We start from the raw sequence: 16,530 nt of genomic DNA, 5'->3' as shown, positions 1-16,530 counted from the left end.
ACGTTGTCTCCACAACCTGGAATGCAAGACAAAATCTCGGATGTCGAACCGATACCCGGGAGTGGTATTCCGTGTCCCAGTCGCGTCAGCCAAGCCATAAGTCCCCAACTAAATCGCGTTTATCATCACCGAGCGTGAACACCAAATTATGCATTGTATGTGAAGTTGGTCTGAATGGAAATCAGCTACATGTGCATATGGTTATATGTGCAACAGCTCATTGCACAATCGGACATCCTTGCATACGTGGCGTTGAATGGTTTGGACGCACTGCCGCAACATTTCCTTGGCAAATTTAGCCCGGAGAAAGTACACGAATATCCGGCAGCTCTGTTTAAATGATATAGCGTGTGCCTTTGCAGTCAATATCAATTTATAAAAGAATAGGAAAATAAGAACCTATACAAAGTAAGAGATTGCAGTTCCTTTTTGTAGGTTCATCGTCGGCAAGCGACCGGAATGTATATATTCTCGGCAGCGTCATCGAGCCCCTACGTATTAGGACCCTACGAAAACACAACACATCAAGACCAAAGAAACCTGCCCCAAATTAGTATATTTACCATAGTCAATAAGGGCTGCCGCGTATTTACATTAACCCGGCCAAATGGGAACGGGACCCAGGACCTACACCAGCGAGGTTATACAGACGTCGCCGAAGCGGGTGACAGCAGAGAGATTGCCGAACGTGACTCGGAGTGCAGAAGGTGGCAGAGTCCGATCTGTGAGGGTGGTGCTCCACGTACTTTTGTTGCCGAGCAAAGGGGCATTTCCATGGCCAATGATGTTTTGCGAGAGCAAGACAAGACTTCCCTGCAGGCCTTGTTACCGTCGCGGTAAGGATTGGCTTAGTTGAGAGGTGGAACGTGTCAATTACTGTCAATCTACCGAGTAGCCATCTTGGACCTAAAATCGGGTCACTTGCAGTCGATATAGAGATGCGCGTAATGGCAGTCGGAGGTACAGGAGCATCGGGACTACAGGGTATATGCCAAGATGTGCCAATGAAACTGAATCGATCCGGGAGATCGAGTGATTGTGGAGACTTTCTCGATATGTGAGAAATGAAAACGATAGTTAACTGACTGGCCCATTTACCCGGTTGGACTGCAAAAGTACACTAACTCCGGCTGCATCGGGAATCTCTGTGGCCAGATGTTAGTGTCCCAGACAGGCAATAGTCAAGCACCGGGACGGCTTTCCTCTCCCTTCTTTGGCATCCGCGGCAGTCCCAACCATAGCAAGAGGATACCACCGGACAAGCCAATGATGAAAGGCTGGAGAACCTCGACTCCTCGTGCCTGTGTAATGGCACCGACAACGAACGGTAGGACAGCTGCACCTCCTCCACCAAAAGCAGCCGCAAACCCAATGGCACTAACATGCTGCGACTTGGGGAGAAGCTTGGTAGCTACGACCACGACAGCAGGGAAAAATGGGCCGAGAAAAAAGCCTTGCAGGGCGACTGCCACCGCTGAAGCATAAAAATTAGGCACGAGCCAGAGAATTAGTCCCAGCCCAATAGCGAGTAGGGAGTATACCTATCAACTTGGTTAGCTACGATGTGACAGTAGGTAAGACATATAACGTACTACGATAGAGACCTTCTCCCCTATTCGCGGCGTCACGAAGCCCAGTACTACCCGGCCTACGGTTAGTCCTAGCCAAAATCCAGTAGCCGTCATACCGCTGGCAAATGCTTCTCCGTTGCGGATTTGCATCATGAATGTTACGATCCATCCGCCGAGTGCAACTTCAATTCCTACATAGCCGAGAAGGAAAAAGGCACACAGCCAAGTTACCCGGGCATACGTCTTCTTAAAGAGAACTTGACGGAGACCACCCTTGCTCTCATTGGCACGAGCGTCCTCGACAGGGGGACCGGGAGAATCCCAGAAAACGGTGAGTAGGAAGGCAAATTCAAGCGCCGCGCAGCCAATCTATGAATATTAGTACTCGACTGGCCGTTGGTTAGATCTTAGCATACCATGATATAATAGAAGTAGTACCATTCCAGATGGGCTTTGGTAATCAAGGAAGTGGCTATCAAAGGACTTAATACTCCGCCAGCACCGTAGAAACCGTGTAGTAGTCCAAGGAGCTGGTTTGCATTGGCCATGTTCCCAAGCCACGCATTCCACGCAGCATCGCCAAGCCCATTACCAAAGCCCGCAAAGATGAATGACACAACCAAGACCGGATATGGAGGATGCAGACAGTTGATTATATATGATTATATACGCAATGAGATGGCATCCAGGAGCCAGCCATGCAACGCCACGACGGCCAAGCTTGGCGTGAATTCTATTGTTTAGGCAAGCAGCCAGAGTATATCCACCCAGTGGTGAGAAGAACACAAGTGACACAACCGTGTAGGATAAATTGTAGTAAGATTCCAGCTGTATGTTTTTAGCATTACTCAAATACGTCCACCTGATATGCGGGGAGACTGACGTAATGTATCAACGGCTGTTAATGTTAGCAGGGATCACTTAGATTGAAAGTTATGGAATCGCTCACGCCATACGCAGCGTCATTCATGCCCATAACCAGAAAGCTCCAGTAAGTGGCCAATGTTTTGAGTATGTTGGACCGGGGATGGTTCCATCGCTCCGTTTGAAGAAATACCTGGAGTTGCTCCTGTGTTGACATCTCAAACGACGCTTGTTCTTCCCAATTGCTGGAAACGGGGTTGTCCATTGTCGCAATATTGTTGGGTTATGGATCCGACCGTGAGACGAAACGATCAGTTCGCAATTAATTCCGATGAAGAGCGATATGTATCGTCTATCATGGTACTAGAGTCTCCCCGCACGTGCCCAGTGCCAAGATGAATAATTCGCCGTGTCGGTCATGACGTCAAATCGGCTAAAATTCGGGAATCCATCAAAGAAACCGTGCAGCTATGCCTATGTTTGAGTGAAGTAGTGGTTCTTGAAAGGTTGAGGGAAGATATTCTGCTTGTGATGCGTTCACGTGGGCAGTAATACTTCAGCATTGACAGGAATAAATGGTAATAAGTGGAGGTACAGTCTCTCTTGCGGCTATATATATAGATTTCACAACTTGGTCTTAGCACCTGGAGGTTAATAAGCCGTTTTTCGTGTGGTACGGGGCTTTGTAAACCAGAGAGCCAGGACGTAAGGTTGTTATACCTGTAGAGCCATCATCTAACGTATCGGATATCGGTTTACGAAGTATTGCGCAAGTCATATACGAAGTCGGGTATTCTCGCGTGCTGACTGAAGGCGGACGTTCATGCACTTATTGTAGTCACAATGGTGAGCCTCAGATGTTAGATTTCCTCGCCAATCAGCGTCCCAAAGCCGGCAGCCTGTTTTCAATAATCCAGAATATACAAGGAAAATGGTCTACGGAGCAACTCGTCCGGAGGTGTCAGCGGGTATCGACGGTCAACTGCTCCTCATTTTCCCGCTCGAGGTGTCTGAGAGGAATTTGTGGTACAACTGGTGTTGATTGACGCCCCAGAGTCCCTTTATAATGTCAGAGCAACGCGTAATCGATTTTATCCCTCATGAGGCGCCAGGGCGTTTCTTTCAGGGCCAGGATAGAGTCGTTGACAAGATAACGTCAGATTTTGAGAGTGACTCCAAGCTCTTTCGCCAAGTTCAGCTTATCGAGTGTTCCGATTTCTCCCATGTTGTGTCGGGTGTATACGAGGAGTACCTTGTAGATTCAGTTGCGGAATAGTGATTGATATGTCGATCCTGCCTCAAGTGCGGCCTATTTTCTCTACCCAGCAACGCGGATGAGGAATTTTCCCAGATGTCAAAAATAGCAGACGAGCTCGGGGGTAGAAGGATGGCTCGGGCGAGCCGGGGGATAGTATATCACAATCGATGTGGCTGTGGTGGATCCACTTGTACATGAACATCGGATTATGAGCTTATCGATACATCTTCTGCTAGGGATGGTACGATCTCACGTGGCCAAGTCTCATTAGAGCAGGCCTGTCAACTGTTAGGTTCAACTCTGATAATGAACGGGTTGGTCACATTGGAAAATAGTGGATCTTACCCAGCCTGGCAAAAGAAGCGATCATTTTAGATGGTTTGTTCCTGCCTTCGGGCGGAGGACTCAAGCATTATTCACCGAGGCAGATGCTAATTGTGGTAGTAGCGATGGTGCCATCATGTGCATAGTGAAATAGTGCAATGAATATGCATGCCTTCGAGAGTTTCGGAGATTCCTCAGGATGTGACTAAGACAGAGATCTTGGACTCTTGGTGAACGGAGGCCGAGGATGCCGGAAGCGGATGCTTGCGGGCCAGTCAGGTGCAAGGAGGATCACATGTTACACAGAGGGTTGCCCCCAGCCTCCCAGGAATGGATTCGACTCGGCTCCCCTGACAGGTTTCTCCATACTGTGCCGTGTACATAGTATCGTTTAGTACACTGTACTATGTATAGGATTTACGTGAAGGTTCCATGTCAGGTACCCGTTGATCATTGATGTAATGGTTGATGAAGTGATGTTCCGGATGTGGTAAGCCTGCCCTGGAAATCACGGCATTAGTAAAGGAAACGGAGAGACAATCACTGGAAGACGGGAGAATCCTGGGATCATCCCTGAAGTCCAGAATGGTCTGTTTGCCAGGTACGGAACAGCAAGGACCAATAGTGAATGTGGAAGCCTAACAAGTGTGAGCGCATCGCCACAGCCATGGCCCCGTGCTTGCGTGGCCCATTTTTCTGAATGAGGGGGTTTTCACTGTGATTGGCTATTAGTCAGGGCCAAGCCTTGGGTTTGCTGCATTAGTCAAAGCTTGGCTTGCCGAAAGCCAATGAACACCGAGGTGGACGGAACAAATGGGGGACTAAACGTCATGAATGACCCGATACGGCCGCGTCACAGTGTCACAAAATCCAGCGCACTTTCGTAACGATCGCCATTGGTGGCCGTTGCGTGATTTTGGTTCTAAAAAAACCCAAATATGCCAAATAAAGAAAAAGAGAGAGAGAGAAAAAAGCAACCCCAGGTCACGGGCGATTTAAGCGACCCAAAGGCCCGTCAGGGGTCTAGACGGAACTCAATCCATCATTAGATTTTGATCTGTCAGTGAAGACACTTGGCTGCGACTCAAGATTACATCCGATAACTTCCTGAATCCCCACACGGACCATTGATTCATCTATATAAATTTGAACATACCTGCATACCTTTCACTCACGTACCCCACGAGTTAAAAAAAATTTCAATTGAATACTTTCTCAAGTCTCACACAATGGCATCCAGCGCTGCAAGTCAACGGACCGAATCGGTTTCCTCCCACAGCTACAAGAAATCCCTTTCAAGTAAAGCCGACCCCAATGCCGCCCTGAGAGAAGAGCAGCCAAGTAAGTACAGCACTGATCTCAATGTGTCGTGGCGAACTCGCGGTTAACCTAAGTTAGTTGCCAATGCCATCGGCGGTACATCCTTATTCTCGTTGCGATCCATGCAGCATCGCGATGCAAAGGGCGAAGTGATCAGTAAGTGTGCGCAACAGCCCTAATCCTTGTTCCATGGCTAACCTCCGTAGCCGACCCGGATCGCTCCAACCCGACTCGCCCCCGAATGGAACGACCGCTCGATACCATCCGTGGCTTTGAGGCGGCCATTGAAGCTCGTCGACGAGAGAATGCCATGTGATAGGGGAAATTGAGGCTGGGGTCTGGTGTTCTTTTGGGAATTGCTTGGTTTCTTTTATTTTTTAGTTTTATGATCTGATGGGAATGGTTGATTGAGCGATTGTCTGAGTATGTATATTATGACTGGGACCGTGTGAATGTTATATTCTTTCTAGTGACTGAGGATCTGAAACATCGGACCAATGGGTCTTGTTCTCGTCGACTTAAAGTATTAAAGACTAATCAAATTATTCTAGGCAGCCGTCGAAGCTCAATAGAATGCGTGTTTGGGAATTCGAATGATCTCCACTGGGCATGAAATCCGACGGGTAAGAATTTAAATTCTCTGCTCGGAGATAAGGCCAACCCACTCGGCATCCACATCCGCACTATCTAGTGATGCGCCGGCAGTTAGCATCGTTGTCCCACTCCGGCGTTCTGTCCAATCTAAGAGCGACGGTGAAGATCCGGTGCTCCATGTTCACGACGTTAATGGCGAGCTAAGCTTTTGAGGTATAGACCGAACTGTACAATTCAAGCGACGCCGTGGCTGACGCGTTCGATGCTGGATAGCGGGGCGGTCCTCCTGGTTTGTCGACGGCGGATAAAGCATAATGAGACGTTGCTATTAATACTAGATTGCAGAGTCTGCGGCGAGAATTTAACAGGGGCAGGTGTCCTTTTTTTTTCCCTGACTGTTTGGAGCGTTGTTGTTGCCAGTCTCTCTTTTCGTACCTATACCTTCCTGACGTTCGTTATATACCATTGTTTTTTCAATACTCGTCCCAATACAAAGTATTTTCCGGTTCTACACTACGATGAAGCTTTCCTGGGCAGTGGGAGCGGCCCTGTTGGGTACCGCTGTGGCCGATGTCGACCCCATCGTCATCAAGGGTTCCAAATTCTTCTACTCTAGTAACAATACCCAGTTGTAAGTCTCTGAGCTTCACCCTGGGCGCATCTCATATCCTCAGCTAATCATGTCAGCTACATTCGTGGTGTTGCCTATCAACGTAGGTCTCTCGGAAGTCTTCTTTTCACTACCGGCTACTAACCCTCGCAGAGGACTACTCCAGCAACGGTACCACCAATGGCTCTAGCAGCTATAAGGACCCCTTGGCCGATGCTACAGCTTGCAAGCGTGACGTGCCCATCATGCAGGAACTAAACACAAACACCATTCGGGTCTATGCCATCGACCCGACTGCCAACCACACCGTATGCATGCAGTTGCTGGCCGATGCAGGCATCTACGTGGTCTCAGACCTGTCTGATCCCACCCAGTCCATCGACCGGAGCGACCCCACCTGGGAAACTACTCTGTACTCTCGCTACACAGCGGTCATCGATGAGATGGCTCAGTATAATAACACCCTAGGTTTCTTTGCGGGTAATGAAGTCTCTAACACCGTCGCCACGACGGATGCTAGCGCGTTTGTCAAGGCGGCTGTTCGTGACATGAAATCTTATATCAAGCAGAAGGGCTACCGCACCATGGGTGTTGGATACGCGACTAACGATGACTCTGCTATCCGTGTGCACATGGCCAACTATTTCAACTGTGAAAGCGAAGAAGACAGCATCGACTTCTGGGGTTATAACATCTACTCTTGGTGCGGTGACTCGTCGTACTCGGCCTCTGGCTACAAGGACCGCACGGAAGAGTTCGCTAACTACTCTGTCCCCGTCTTCTTCGCTGAGTACGGGTGTAACGAGGTCCAGCCTCGTCAGTTCACCGAGGTTGATGCCCTATTTGGCGACAAGATGAATGGCGTGTGGTCTGGTGGTATTGTTTACATGTACTTCCAAGAAACCAACGATTACGGTAAGTTTTCCCAATCAGAGCCAGCCTCAGGGTCGCTAATTCCCATCTGTATAGGTCTTGTCTCCATCATTGACAGCACCAGCGTCAGCAAGCTTGCCGACTTCACCTCCTACTCGAAGCACATCGCCAGCGCCACCCCCTCTGGTGTGAACAAGGCTTCTTATACCCCTACCAACACTGCTCTGCAGAGCTGCCCCGCCGTCAACAGTGCCTGGAGAGCCACCCAGACCCCCTTGCCTCCTACGCCGAACGAGAACCTGTGTGACTGCATGTCTGACGCCGCCGCTTGTGTCGTGAAGGACTCCGTCTCGAGTGACGACTATGCCGACCTGTTCTCTCTGATCTGCGGGTACACTACATGCACGGGAGTGTCCAGCAACGGCACGACCGGAGTCTACGGCGCCTACGGCATGTGCAACCCCAAGCAGCAGCTCAACTTCCTCCTCAACAAGTACTACACCGAGCAGAACTCTGCCGCATCGGCCTGTAGCTTCGGTGGCTCGGCTACGGTGACCTCGACCACTAAGGCGACCGGCACTTGCTCCAGCTTGATGAGCCAGGCTGGTACTGCCGGTACGGGCACGGTCACTTCTCAGCCCACCGGTACCTCGGGCTCGTCTGCCTCTTCTTCCACCTCGTCGGGTTTGGCTCCTACTACCGGTAGCACGATGGTGGTGGTTGGATCCGTTCAGCTGGGCGCGTACATTGTGACTGCCGTGTGCGCTGCATTGTTTATGATTGTGCTGTAGATTGGCTGGATAGATATGTGGTATTGACTTTGAACTCACTTTAGTCACTCCTTAGATTTTCTTGTATAATAGATCGTTTACATTTTAGTGGACGTATCTAGAAATTCTGCGATCTCTGGCAAACGTAAGTATCGCTGTAATTATTGACATCCAGCACAGTTTGAGGCCGTCCTAATGACCGCGCGATGCCCCTGAAGTATGACAACGATGATGAGTAGAAACAGGATAGAATATAGATTGTCTGGTGAACACCTGAAAGGAGCACTAATATACAAGAGTCAAGTATGCTAAAGGAAGGTGCGGGACGAGAAGGTGATCGCCTTGCATATGAGCATGTAGCTAAGATACCACAACTCAAGATATCCACGTATTTCGACTGCGATATACTGAGTACTTAGATAGGAGTGCTTTTGTATTATAAAACCATTCTCATATTTATGGTATATGGTTTCAAAATATAGCTATTGATTTAGCTTTTTCTGTACTAAATATAACAGTCCAATCTATATATGTCCCCTTCTTTATGGGCTCGACCGAGCAAAGGCAATATGGCGTTCTTAGACTCATCCATCTAGGGTTATATTGCTGAGGTTGACGTCTTCCCTACACTTTTAACTTTCTTGATATTCTGGAGCCGTATACTATAGAGACAAATATTGTGGGAAGCCTGTTTTGTGGTTTTTTTTTTTTTTTTCTTTTTTTTTTTTGTCCAAGTAGATATTATTTTTTGAGAACCTAGATATATCTAGATTATTGAATTAAACCGTTTGATCGGCAATGATAACCAGAGGATAGGATGCTTGGAAGTGGGAAGGTTTCTTAAGAACCTCAAAGCTTATCTATTACCTAGTAGCTTACTATTGTGGGCGGTATATAAGTTAGAATGATAATCTTTGGTCACTCCAATCCTTGGAAGGGCAGTATAATACTCAATATTATATTCATCGTTTCTCCGTCGGACATCCTTCACCCTGGTCGGCAAATACAGGGTTTAATTTGTTCAACAAATGAAAAGCTGCTACTATACCAGGGTTATCTATATTATTTATCGCTAACGCCCGGGTAAGGTCAGGCATGCATGCGTTTAGGACGCTAAAATGTCACCATAGGCTCGAACTATTTGCCATGATCTATGTTATACTAGTAGGCATCAATCGGTACGTGTCACACCCATGACATATTTATCCTGCTCTGTCACCGACTCAAAGCATTAAAGGTCCCAAACACACAAACCACGAAATGGTCTGTTCAACAGGGAGTGACCGGTCCTTTGGCCCGCGGGTTAACCCTGATTGTCGATCCTTTGATTTTACCATTGCATTTGAAGATGTGTTTTTCGCATGCTTGCCAGCCGGTCTCTTTATCCTCCTTTCCTGCATGCATGCCGCTCGACTACTACGGAAACCTATCCTATACCACCTGAATACTACGCTCCTGCGCAGCAAACTGGTCCGTATCCCTCCACACCTCTGTAGGAATATGTTCGAACTTACATGGAGCCGCCCGTGCAGTTGGCCCTGGCAGGGTTATTCATAGCGCAACTGGTATTTCTTGCCTTTCGGGTTCGAAGCTTAGCCGTCAAAACAGAAGGATCTATTGCAGCCGATGTTCTCAGCGCTCTGGCGACATTGGCAGCAGTTGTTCTATCCTTCGTCAGCCATCAACGCTCTCAACGGCCCTCCACCATCCTGAATCTATTTCTATCTGTCTCAATTCTACTCAATGCCGCTCGAACACGCACACTTTGGCTGCTACCGCGTAATGTCGGCAACTCGAGAGCAGCCACCGCCATGAGCATCGTTCTTTCTTTGTTTCTGGTATCACTGGCACTAGAGTCGGTGGAGACAAAAGCAAAAAGACTGAAAGCTGGTTCCCCAGAGCAGCACAGCGGAATTTGGCCTCGGACTTGCTTTACATGGCTGGCTTCCACATTCCGAACCGGCTACGCGCAGGTCCTTACGTTAGACGATCTGCCGCCGCTTGATACGAAACTGGAAAGCCAGGCTACGTGTGAGAGGCTCATAGAGGCATGGAATAGATGTAAGACACACAGCACACTTCATACTGGTAGGGACTAATATTTTGGGCGATCCAGACAACCACCAAGAGCCACACAGCCTGGTTCGTGCATGCTTTCGTGCTAACCTAGCATCATTTCTATCTCCCATTATACCACGTCTTTGTGTGATAGCGTTCAACTTCGCACAGCCCTTCCTAATCAACACCACACTACAAGCTATCGATCCGTCACAGCCCCGCACAAATGAGAGCAGAGGACTCATTGGTGCCTGGGCACTCGTGTATCTCGGGATAGCAGTAAGTGGGATAGTCCAGCCTGAGGGCAGTTGCATGCCTCACTAATAGCCATATTCGACGAAATAGCTGACCATAGCAGGCCTCTAATTCAATCTACCAATATCAGAATTTTAGATTCGTCACGCGAGTACGAGGAGCCCTGATCACAACCATTTATCATCACACTCTCCAAACACGAGTGGCCGATTCAGGCGACATTACCGCCGTTTCTCTTATGGGTACGGATGTGGAGCGCATAGTGAATGGCCTAGAGCTCTTCCATGAAACATGGGGCGCATTGGTTGAAATTGGGATTGCGTGCTGGCTACTCGGTCGTCAGCTCTCCGTAGCCTGCATCGCCCCCTTGATCCTGGTACTTCGTGAGTTTCTCCAATTCTCTTTCACAGACATGCTACTTCTTGTTCTGATGCGGAGATGTGTTAGTATTTGTGGCGGGAAGTTCAAAGTTATCGGTTTCAATGAATACCGCCCAACGAAGATGGATAGAGAAGGTCCAGGAACGGCTTCGCGTTACCTCTGCGATGCTCAGTGACATGAAAGCCGTGAAGATGTTGGGACTTTCGGGAGTCCTGCTGCCAGTGATCCAAGGTTTTCGCAGTCGCGAAATCGAGACCTCGCGCTCATACCGAAAGCTTCTCGTCGCCATGCTATTACTGTGTAAGTCCCCGGACTATGAAGTAATCCTCACCGTATTTGCTAGGACTAACTCCCCTACCCTAGCCTTGACGCCGATCAACCTGGCCCCTGTAGTGACCTTTGGCATATACACCATCATCGCTGTGTTCTGGAAAAGCCAAACCCTTCTTCTGACGCAGGCCTTTACCTCCCTATCATTGATCTCTTTGTTGACGACCCCGGTGATCGTTTTCATCCAAACGATGCCAATGGTATTCCAGTGCGTCGGTAATTTTGATCGCATTCAAGAGTATTGCAATTACTCTTCCCAGACGAGAAATGTCCCTCACAGTGGCGACGGTTCCCGGACGCCTTGTTCAACGTCAGAGGAAGAGACAACACTTGAGTCTGTACCGCTGGGAACGCTTTCTAAGGGCGAATCGCATTCTCATTCCCTCTTCCACGCAGACCTTCGCCTGGACGGCCATGGATTTGCTTGGAACCGCTCCAGCGCTGACCCGGCCCTCCATGACCTCCAAATTGCCATCAAGCGGGGCAGTATAACCGCGATTATTGGGCCAGTCGGAAGCGGGAAGTCCAGTTTCTTACACGCCCTGCTCGGAGAGCTCGTTGATATCCCGTCAGAGCTTGGATTATCCAGGCGGGACAAGGTCGATCCCAGAGCATGCAAGGCCATGGCCTACTGTGCCCAACACCCGTGGCTAGAGAATCACACCATCCGCGAGAACATCCGAGGGTCGTCGCCATGGGATTTGAAGTGGTATCATTGCGTATTGTCGGCCTGTGCTCTTGAGACCGATCTAGCGCAGCTGGAGAAAGGGGATTTCACTCTCGTGGGAAGCGATGGCGTGAAGTTGAGCGGGGGACAGAAGCAGCGGATCGTGAGTGACTGGAAACGAAGTCTTCTTGGTGCTTATTAGTAGCTTTGCTAACCGGGCACTGATTACAAAGGCTTTGGCTCGGGCCGTCTATTCCAAGCGAAGCATCATACTGCTGGATGATGTGTTTAGCGGTATAGACATGCACACGGTCCAAAGCGTGTCGCGCAGGCTGCTCGGACGCGACACAGGGCTTTTGCGCAATGATAACACTACCGTTGTGTTGACTACTCATAACCGTACGTGATTCCCCCTCATTCTATTATTTTGCTTTCAAATTCTGGTACTGATATGGCCTGGGTAATGTAGCCAGAATCATGATGCTGGCGGACAGGATCATCGTCCTTAGAGAAGGTAGAATGGTAGAGTCTGGGAGCCCTTCCTCTTTGGCTCAGAAAGACGAAGGCTATGTCAAAGAGCTTGGTCTTTGCGTGACCAGCCCGTGGGACAAAGAGTCAATTGATAAAGACAGTGCGTTGACTGCGAAAGAGGTTTCGCCCACAGCAGGCCTGACTTCCGCATCATCCAGGGAGGGCGATATGCATTCCGCCTTAATTGTAGATCCGACGAGCAACCCACCAACCGACCTAAGGCGAAAGAATGGAGACCTGTCAATTTACAGGTATTATCTCACCAGCTCGGGCTACGTGGCTGTCGGGCTTTATGCTCTGTTCATGGTCCTATGGATCTTCTTTACCGAGTTCTCAGGTGAGTGTGCGATGTGGTGCTTGTCAAATGAGTACCCCCAGCTTGGAATATGAACTAATCCGCCTGAAAGTGATATGGGTTAGTTGGTGGTCAGAGGCCAATGAGACACATCCCAACCAGAAGGTAGCTATGTACATGGGCGTCTATGCGATGATGGGGGTTCTGGGGACATTTGCTGCTTGCCTCGCTGCGTGGTGCGTACTTTTCAGTTTCTTATGGAGACTTGTGGTCGCTGATTCTCCGGCAGGGTTGCTTTCGTTTCAATCGTGAGCAATTCAGCAACCAGCATTCATTTCGATCTGCTCGCCGCTACCCTTAAGTATGTGATTCTGTGATTCCTGCATTGCACGTATGATAAAAATGTTGACCGTTGGGGCGGCGTCTAGGGCACCATTTCGCTTCTTCGCAAGCACCGATAACGGTGAACTTATCAACAGGTAACTCCCCTGCTCATCATCTCCCTATATAGTGAAAGTGAGAAGTGCTCATACCTCCCGTTAGATTTAGCGAGGACATGGAGCTCATAGACATGGACCTCCCATCGACAGCCCTGAACTATACTTCAAGTATTCTCCCCTCTCCCAACAATGTGTTCCTTTCCAGACCACTGACAACCATAAAAGCGGCTATATCCTGCCTTGCCCAAGTGATAATACTAGCTATCTTCTCCCGCTCCCTCGCCATCGCGGTCCCGCTCGTCTTTGCCCTGCTCTATGTTCTACAGCGCTTCTACCTCCAAACCTCCCGACAGATGCGTCTCCTGATGATCGAAGCTAAAGCCCCACTATACACCCATTTCACCAACACCGAGTCAACATACCGGTCCGGGGCAACCACTATCCGCGCCTTTGGCTGGACCCATGACTATCAGCACCGCGCCGCCCGCCTGGCGGATCATTCGCAGCGCCCAGCCTACCTGCAAAGCTGTATCCAACACTGGCTAACCTTCGCGCTCAACGTCCTGATGGCCGCCCTAGTGGTGATTCTTGTTGGGACTGTGGTAACCTGGCACCGCCAGCTGGACATCCGCGTCGGCGGCGTGGGTGTCGCGCTGATCATTCTCACCGGCCTGGGTGAAACGCTGACTCGGTTGATCCGCACGTGGACCCGACTGGAGTCGAGCATCGGCGCGTGACACGCGTGCAGCGCTTCGTGACGGAGACGGAGGCCGAGGATGCAGGGCAGGAATATGAGACGGCGGGTGGGACGATAGCGCCGTGGCCACGGCCTGGTGCTGTGGAGTTTGAAGGCGTGGTGGCGGGGTTTACAGCCCCGGGTTCCTCCAGGTATGTGCTTCTTTCATTCCTGCTGTTTTGATAATGAACCCGCTAATATACCGGACACGGATGTTTCAGCCTTCCCGCCGCCGATGCAGCCCTGAAAGCCATCACCCTCTCAGTTCAACCAGGGGAGCACCTCGCTATCTGTGGCCGATCAGGGAGTGGCAAGACATCGCTGCTTCTTGCCCTACTACGCATGGTGGAGGTGCTCGAGGGCCAGATCCTAGTAGAGGGGCGGGTAGCCGTTGCTGCTGGCGCATTCGCCGCGCAGGAGGCGGATGAATTCCGCCGCCGCCTCAACGTGGTCCCCCAGGATCCGTTTTTCCTGAAAGGTGCCAGTGTACGGTTCAATCTCGATCTGTACTCCGAGGCACAGTCCGAGGAAGAACTTGTGGGTGCGCTGCACCGAGTAGGGTTGTGGGAACTGGTGCATGCGCAAGGAGGTCTGGACACGGTTGTGGATACCTTGCCTTTATCGGCAGGGCAGCAACAGCTGTTCTGCTTTGCGCGGGCGATTGTTCGGCGGCGGAACTGTAGTATCCTTGTTTTGGATGAGGCGACGAGTAGGTGAGTGAATTGACGGCCGTTCTGGTATAAGCGAGCGAAACTCGGCTAATGTGTGACGTAGTGGATAGTGAGGCAGCGGCCCTCGTGCAGAGTATTATTGACTCGGAGTTCCGGGAATGCACCGTTCTAGCAGTGATGCATGTGTTAACGCATATCGAGGCCTACGATCGAGTGGCGGTTTTGGACGGGGGAGCGCTGGTGGAGGTTGGGCCTCCAGCGGAGTTACTGGCTGGTGAGACACGGCTCGCGGGCTTGTATAGCATGCATCTGGGTTAATAGGATGGCAGCCATAGGTTTAGTGGTAGAGATGAAACACTGACCCGTATACCGAGCTGCATCTTTCTAAATTAACTGCTCTACTTTGTCAATGAGGTGCGGTTATATTGCCTGCCAACCACCTGACAAGGAATCCGTGGAGTACCCTCCACAGCTAATGTAGCCGCAGGTAGATTGAGCCCAACTAGAGTTAATACAAAACTATCTAATTCCTCTCTTAGCGTTACCGCCATACTCCCCAGTCTCCGTCCACCGGCCCCCTAAGTGTTTGCTTTAATTCAAATCCCATGTCTCCGCCTTCATATTAAATTTTTGAAAGCAGGTCAGGCAAGGGTTCCATCTTGTGGCAATTGAATTCAGGACGTATGATTAAGGGCTATGGAATTTGCCAATATTCTTCGCCTGTGTTTCCATAGTTCCCAGTCTGGGTTTCTTGGAAGATACCGTCTATGGGGTTCGGAGATCGTTGAATTGGTGCCGCTTACTTTCCCCCGTGCGATACTTAGTGGTGTGTTTCGTGCTTGGCTGTTCTCTTGGTCTCACTGATAGAATGGTTTGATTGTGGATGGTGTTTCCAATATCCTGTTCAGCATGATGGGGATATTGAATGATGAAAGTTGTGTAAGAACAATGGACGGAGGTTTTAAACAGACGGAACAATGCCTTTGGTATGTACGCTCCAGAAGTGGGGTGTGGCCTAGAAGAAAGGGGATTCCCTTTTCCTTCGCAAGAGAGGCCCTGTCTAACGGGGATGATAGTCCGGACAGAATAGACTTTCTGAGGAGTAACGCTAAATAAAAAGGGTACTGGGACTGTTCTTGTTCAACCATGCATGGGTATTTTTTATTTGTTTGTCCTTAGTTGCTTAAATCCTACCCAGTAAGTAATAAACTATTGATGCTACATCGACTTCAATTTCTCAAAGAAAGTATGCCCATATAGAATTTGTTCTTAGGGCACACAATAACGGTCCAACAGGAATATGGCCGTGCCTTTGTGCCTGCTTTTCTTTAGCGGCCCTATCGATTTCTTATCTTTCTCAAGTCCTTGACAAGAGAAACAGAAATGGTGTTAAGCACACTCGCAAAGTAAATAAAGTAGACACATAGCTCGCACATTGACAAACCTGGTGTATACAAATACATTCAAATGGTAACAAAACAATATGCACATCTGGCTGCGGATTGGAAGAGTTTGCCCAGGCATCAACGATCCTCAGTGACATTGGGCTTCCTCCCCGTCTGGGCTCGCAAATCCATATTCCCCATGTAAAAATCTTAATATACCCCCCGATAAAACCGTAACTCGCGGAATTCAAATTTGTGACGTCCACGGCCTTCCTTGATCAAATCCTCCCATACCAATCTCCAATTTCTACCATTAGTATAATCCCCTTCGGCTTCGACCAGAACGTAGCCACCATCCAAAGACGTAGGTTTCCTAGTAAATGCTTCCTTGCGATCTATAATGCATGCAGTGTTGTCCTTCAGTGCACCGAGCACTATGTCCATTGCTTCCTTTCGATCGTAGCGTCTTACTTGATGCATTTTATATGGGGCGAGCAGATAGGATCTTTTGAGATGAGGCTTATATGATCTATATTCAGGCCTGTGTGTCTTGTCGCTAGGTTTCTCATGTTGGCTAGATTTTCGTTTGCGATTCTC

The 16,530-nt window shown here is 49.5% G+C and overlaps 4 protein-coding genes across 4 annotated transcripts; 3 read left to right on the top strand and 1 right to left on the bottom strand.

Annotated features, from left to right (window-relative positions):
• Positions 1–1,181: 1,181 nt before the first annotated feature.
• Positions 1,182–2,700, bottom strand: ANOM_008950 (MFS transporter; the record flags this gene model as incomplete). The annotated part of the gene is made up of 4 exons (XM_015554206.1): positions 1,182–1,541; positions 1,593–1,940; positions 1,988–2,101; positions 2,521–2,700. The coding sequence occupies 4 exons, from the start codon at positions 2,698–2,700 to the stop codon at positions 1,182–1,184; spliced, it is 1,002 nt and encodes a 333-aa protein (XP_015403229.1).
• Positions 2,701–5,246: 2,546 nt separating this feature from the next.
• On the top strand, positions 5,247–5,653 carry ANOM_008949 (DUF2406 domain-containing protein; the record flags this gene model as incomplete). Its single annotated transcript, XM_015554205.1, has 3 exons — positions 5,247–5,358; positions 5,416–5,493; positions 5,544–5,653. 3 exons carry the CDS (start codon positions 5,247–5,249, stop codon positions 5,651–5,653), a joined length of 300 nt encoding a protein of 99 aa, XP_015403231.1.
• A 796-nt stretch (positions 5,654–6,449) lies between these two features.
• ANOM_008948 (glycoside hydrolase family 72 protein) lies at positions 6,450–8,205 on the top strand (the record flags this gene model as incomplete). The annotated part of the gene is made up of 4 exons (XM_015554204.1): positions 6,450–6,562; positions 6,619–6,644; positions 6,695–7,456; positions 7,511–8,205. The coding sequence occupies 4 exons, from the start codon at positions 6,450–6,452 to the stop codon at positions 8,203–8,205; spliced, it is 1,596 nt and encodes a 531-aa protein (XP_015403230.1).
• Positions 8,206–9,698: 1,493 nt separating this feature from the next.
• Positions 9,699–14,866, top strand: ANOM_008947 (uncharacterized protein; the record flags this gene model as incomplete). The annotated part of the gene is made up of 14 exons (XM_015554203.1): positions 9,699–10,245; positions 10,301–10,521; positions 10,601–10,880; positions 10,945–11,178; positions 11,242–12,038; positions 12,109–12,274; positions 12,345–12,743; positions 12,814–12,937; positions 12,991–13,062; positions 13,130–13,180; positions 13,245–13,782; positions 13,890–14,029; positions 14,099–14,586; positions 14,652–14,866. The coding sequence occupies 14 exons, from the start codon at positions 9,699–9,701 to the stop codon at positions 14,864–14,866; spliced, it is 4,272 nt and encodes a 1,423-aa protein (XP_015403233.1).
• Positions 14,867–16,530: the final 1,664 nt, after the last annotated feature.

This window comes from Aspergillus nomiae (genome assembly GCF_001204775.2).
Source record: "Aspergillus nomiae NRRL 13137 chromosome Unknown contig00357, whole genome shotgun sequence".
NCBI lineage: Eukaryota > Fungi > Ascomycota > Eurotiomycetes > Eurotiales > Aspergillaceae > Aspergillus > Aspergillus nomiae.
Note: the sequence above shows the minus strand (reverse complement) of the source record. Positions and strands in the feature narration are given on the sequence as shown.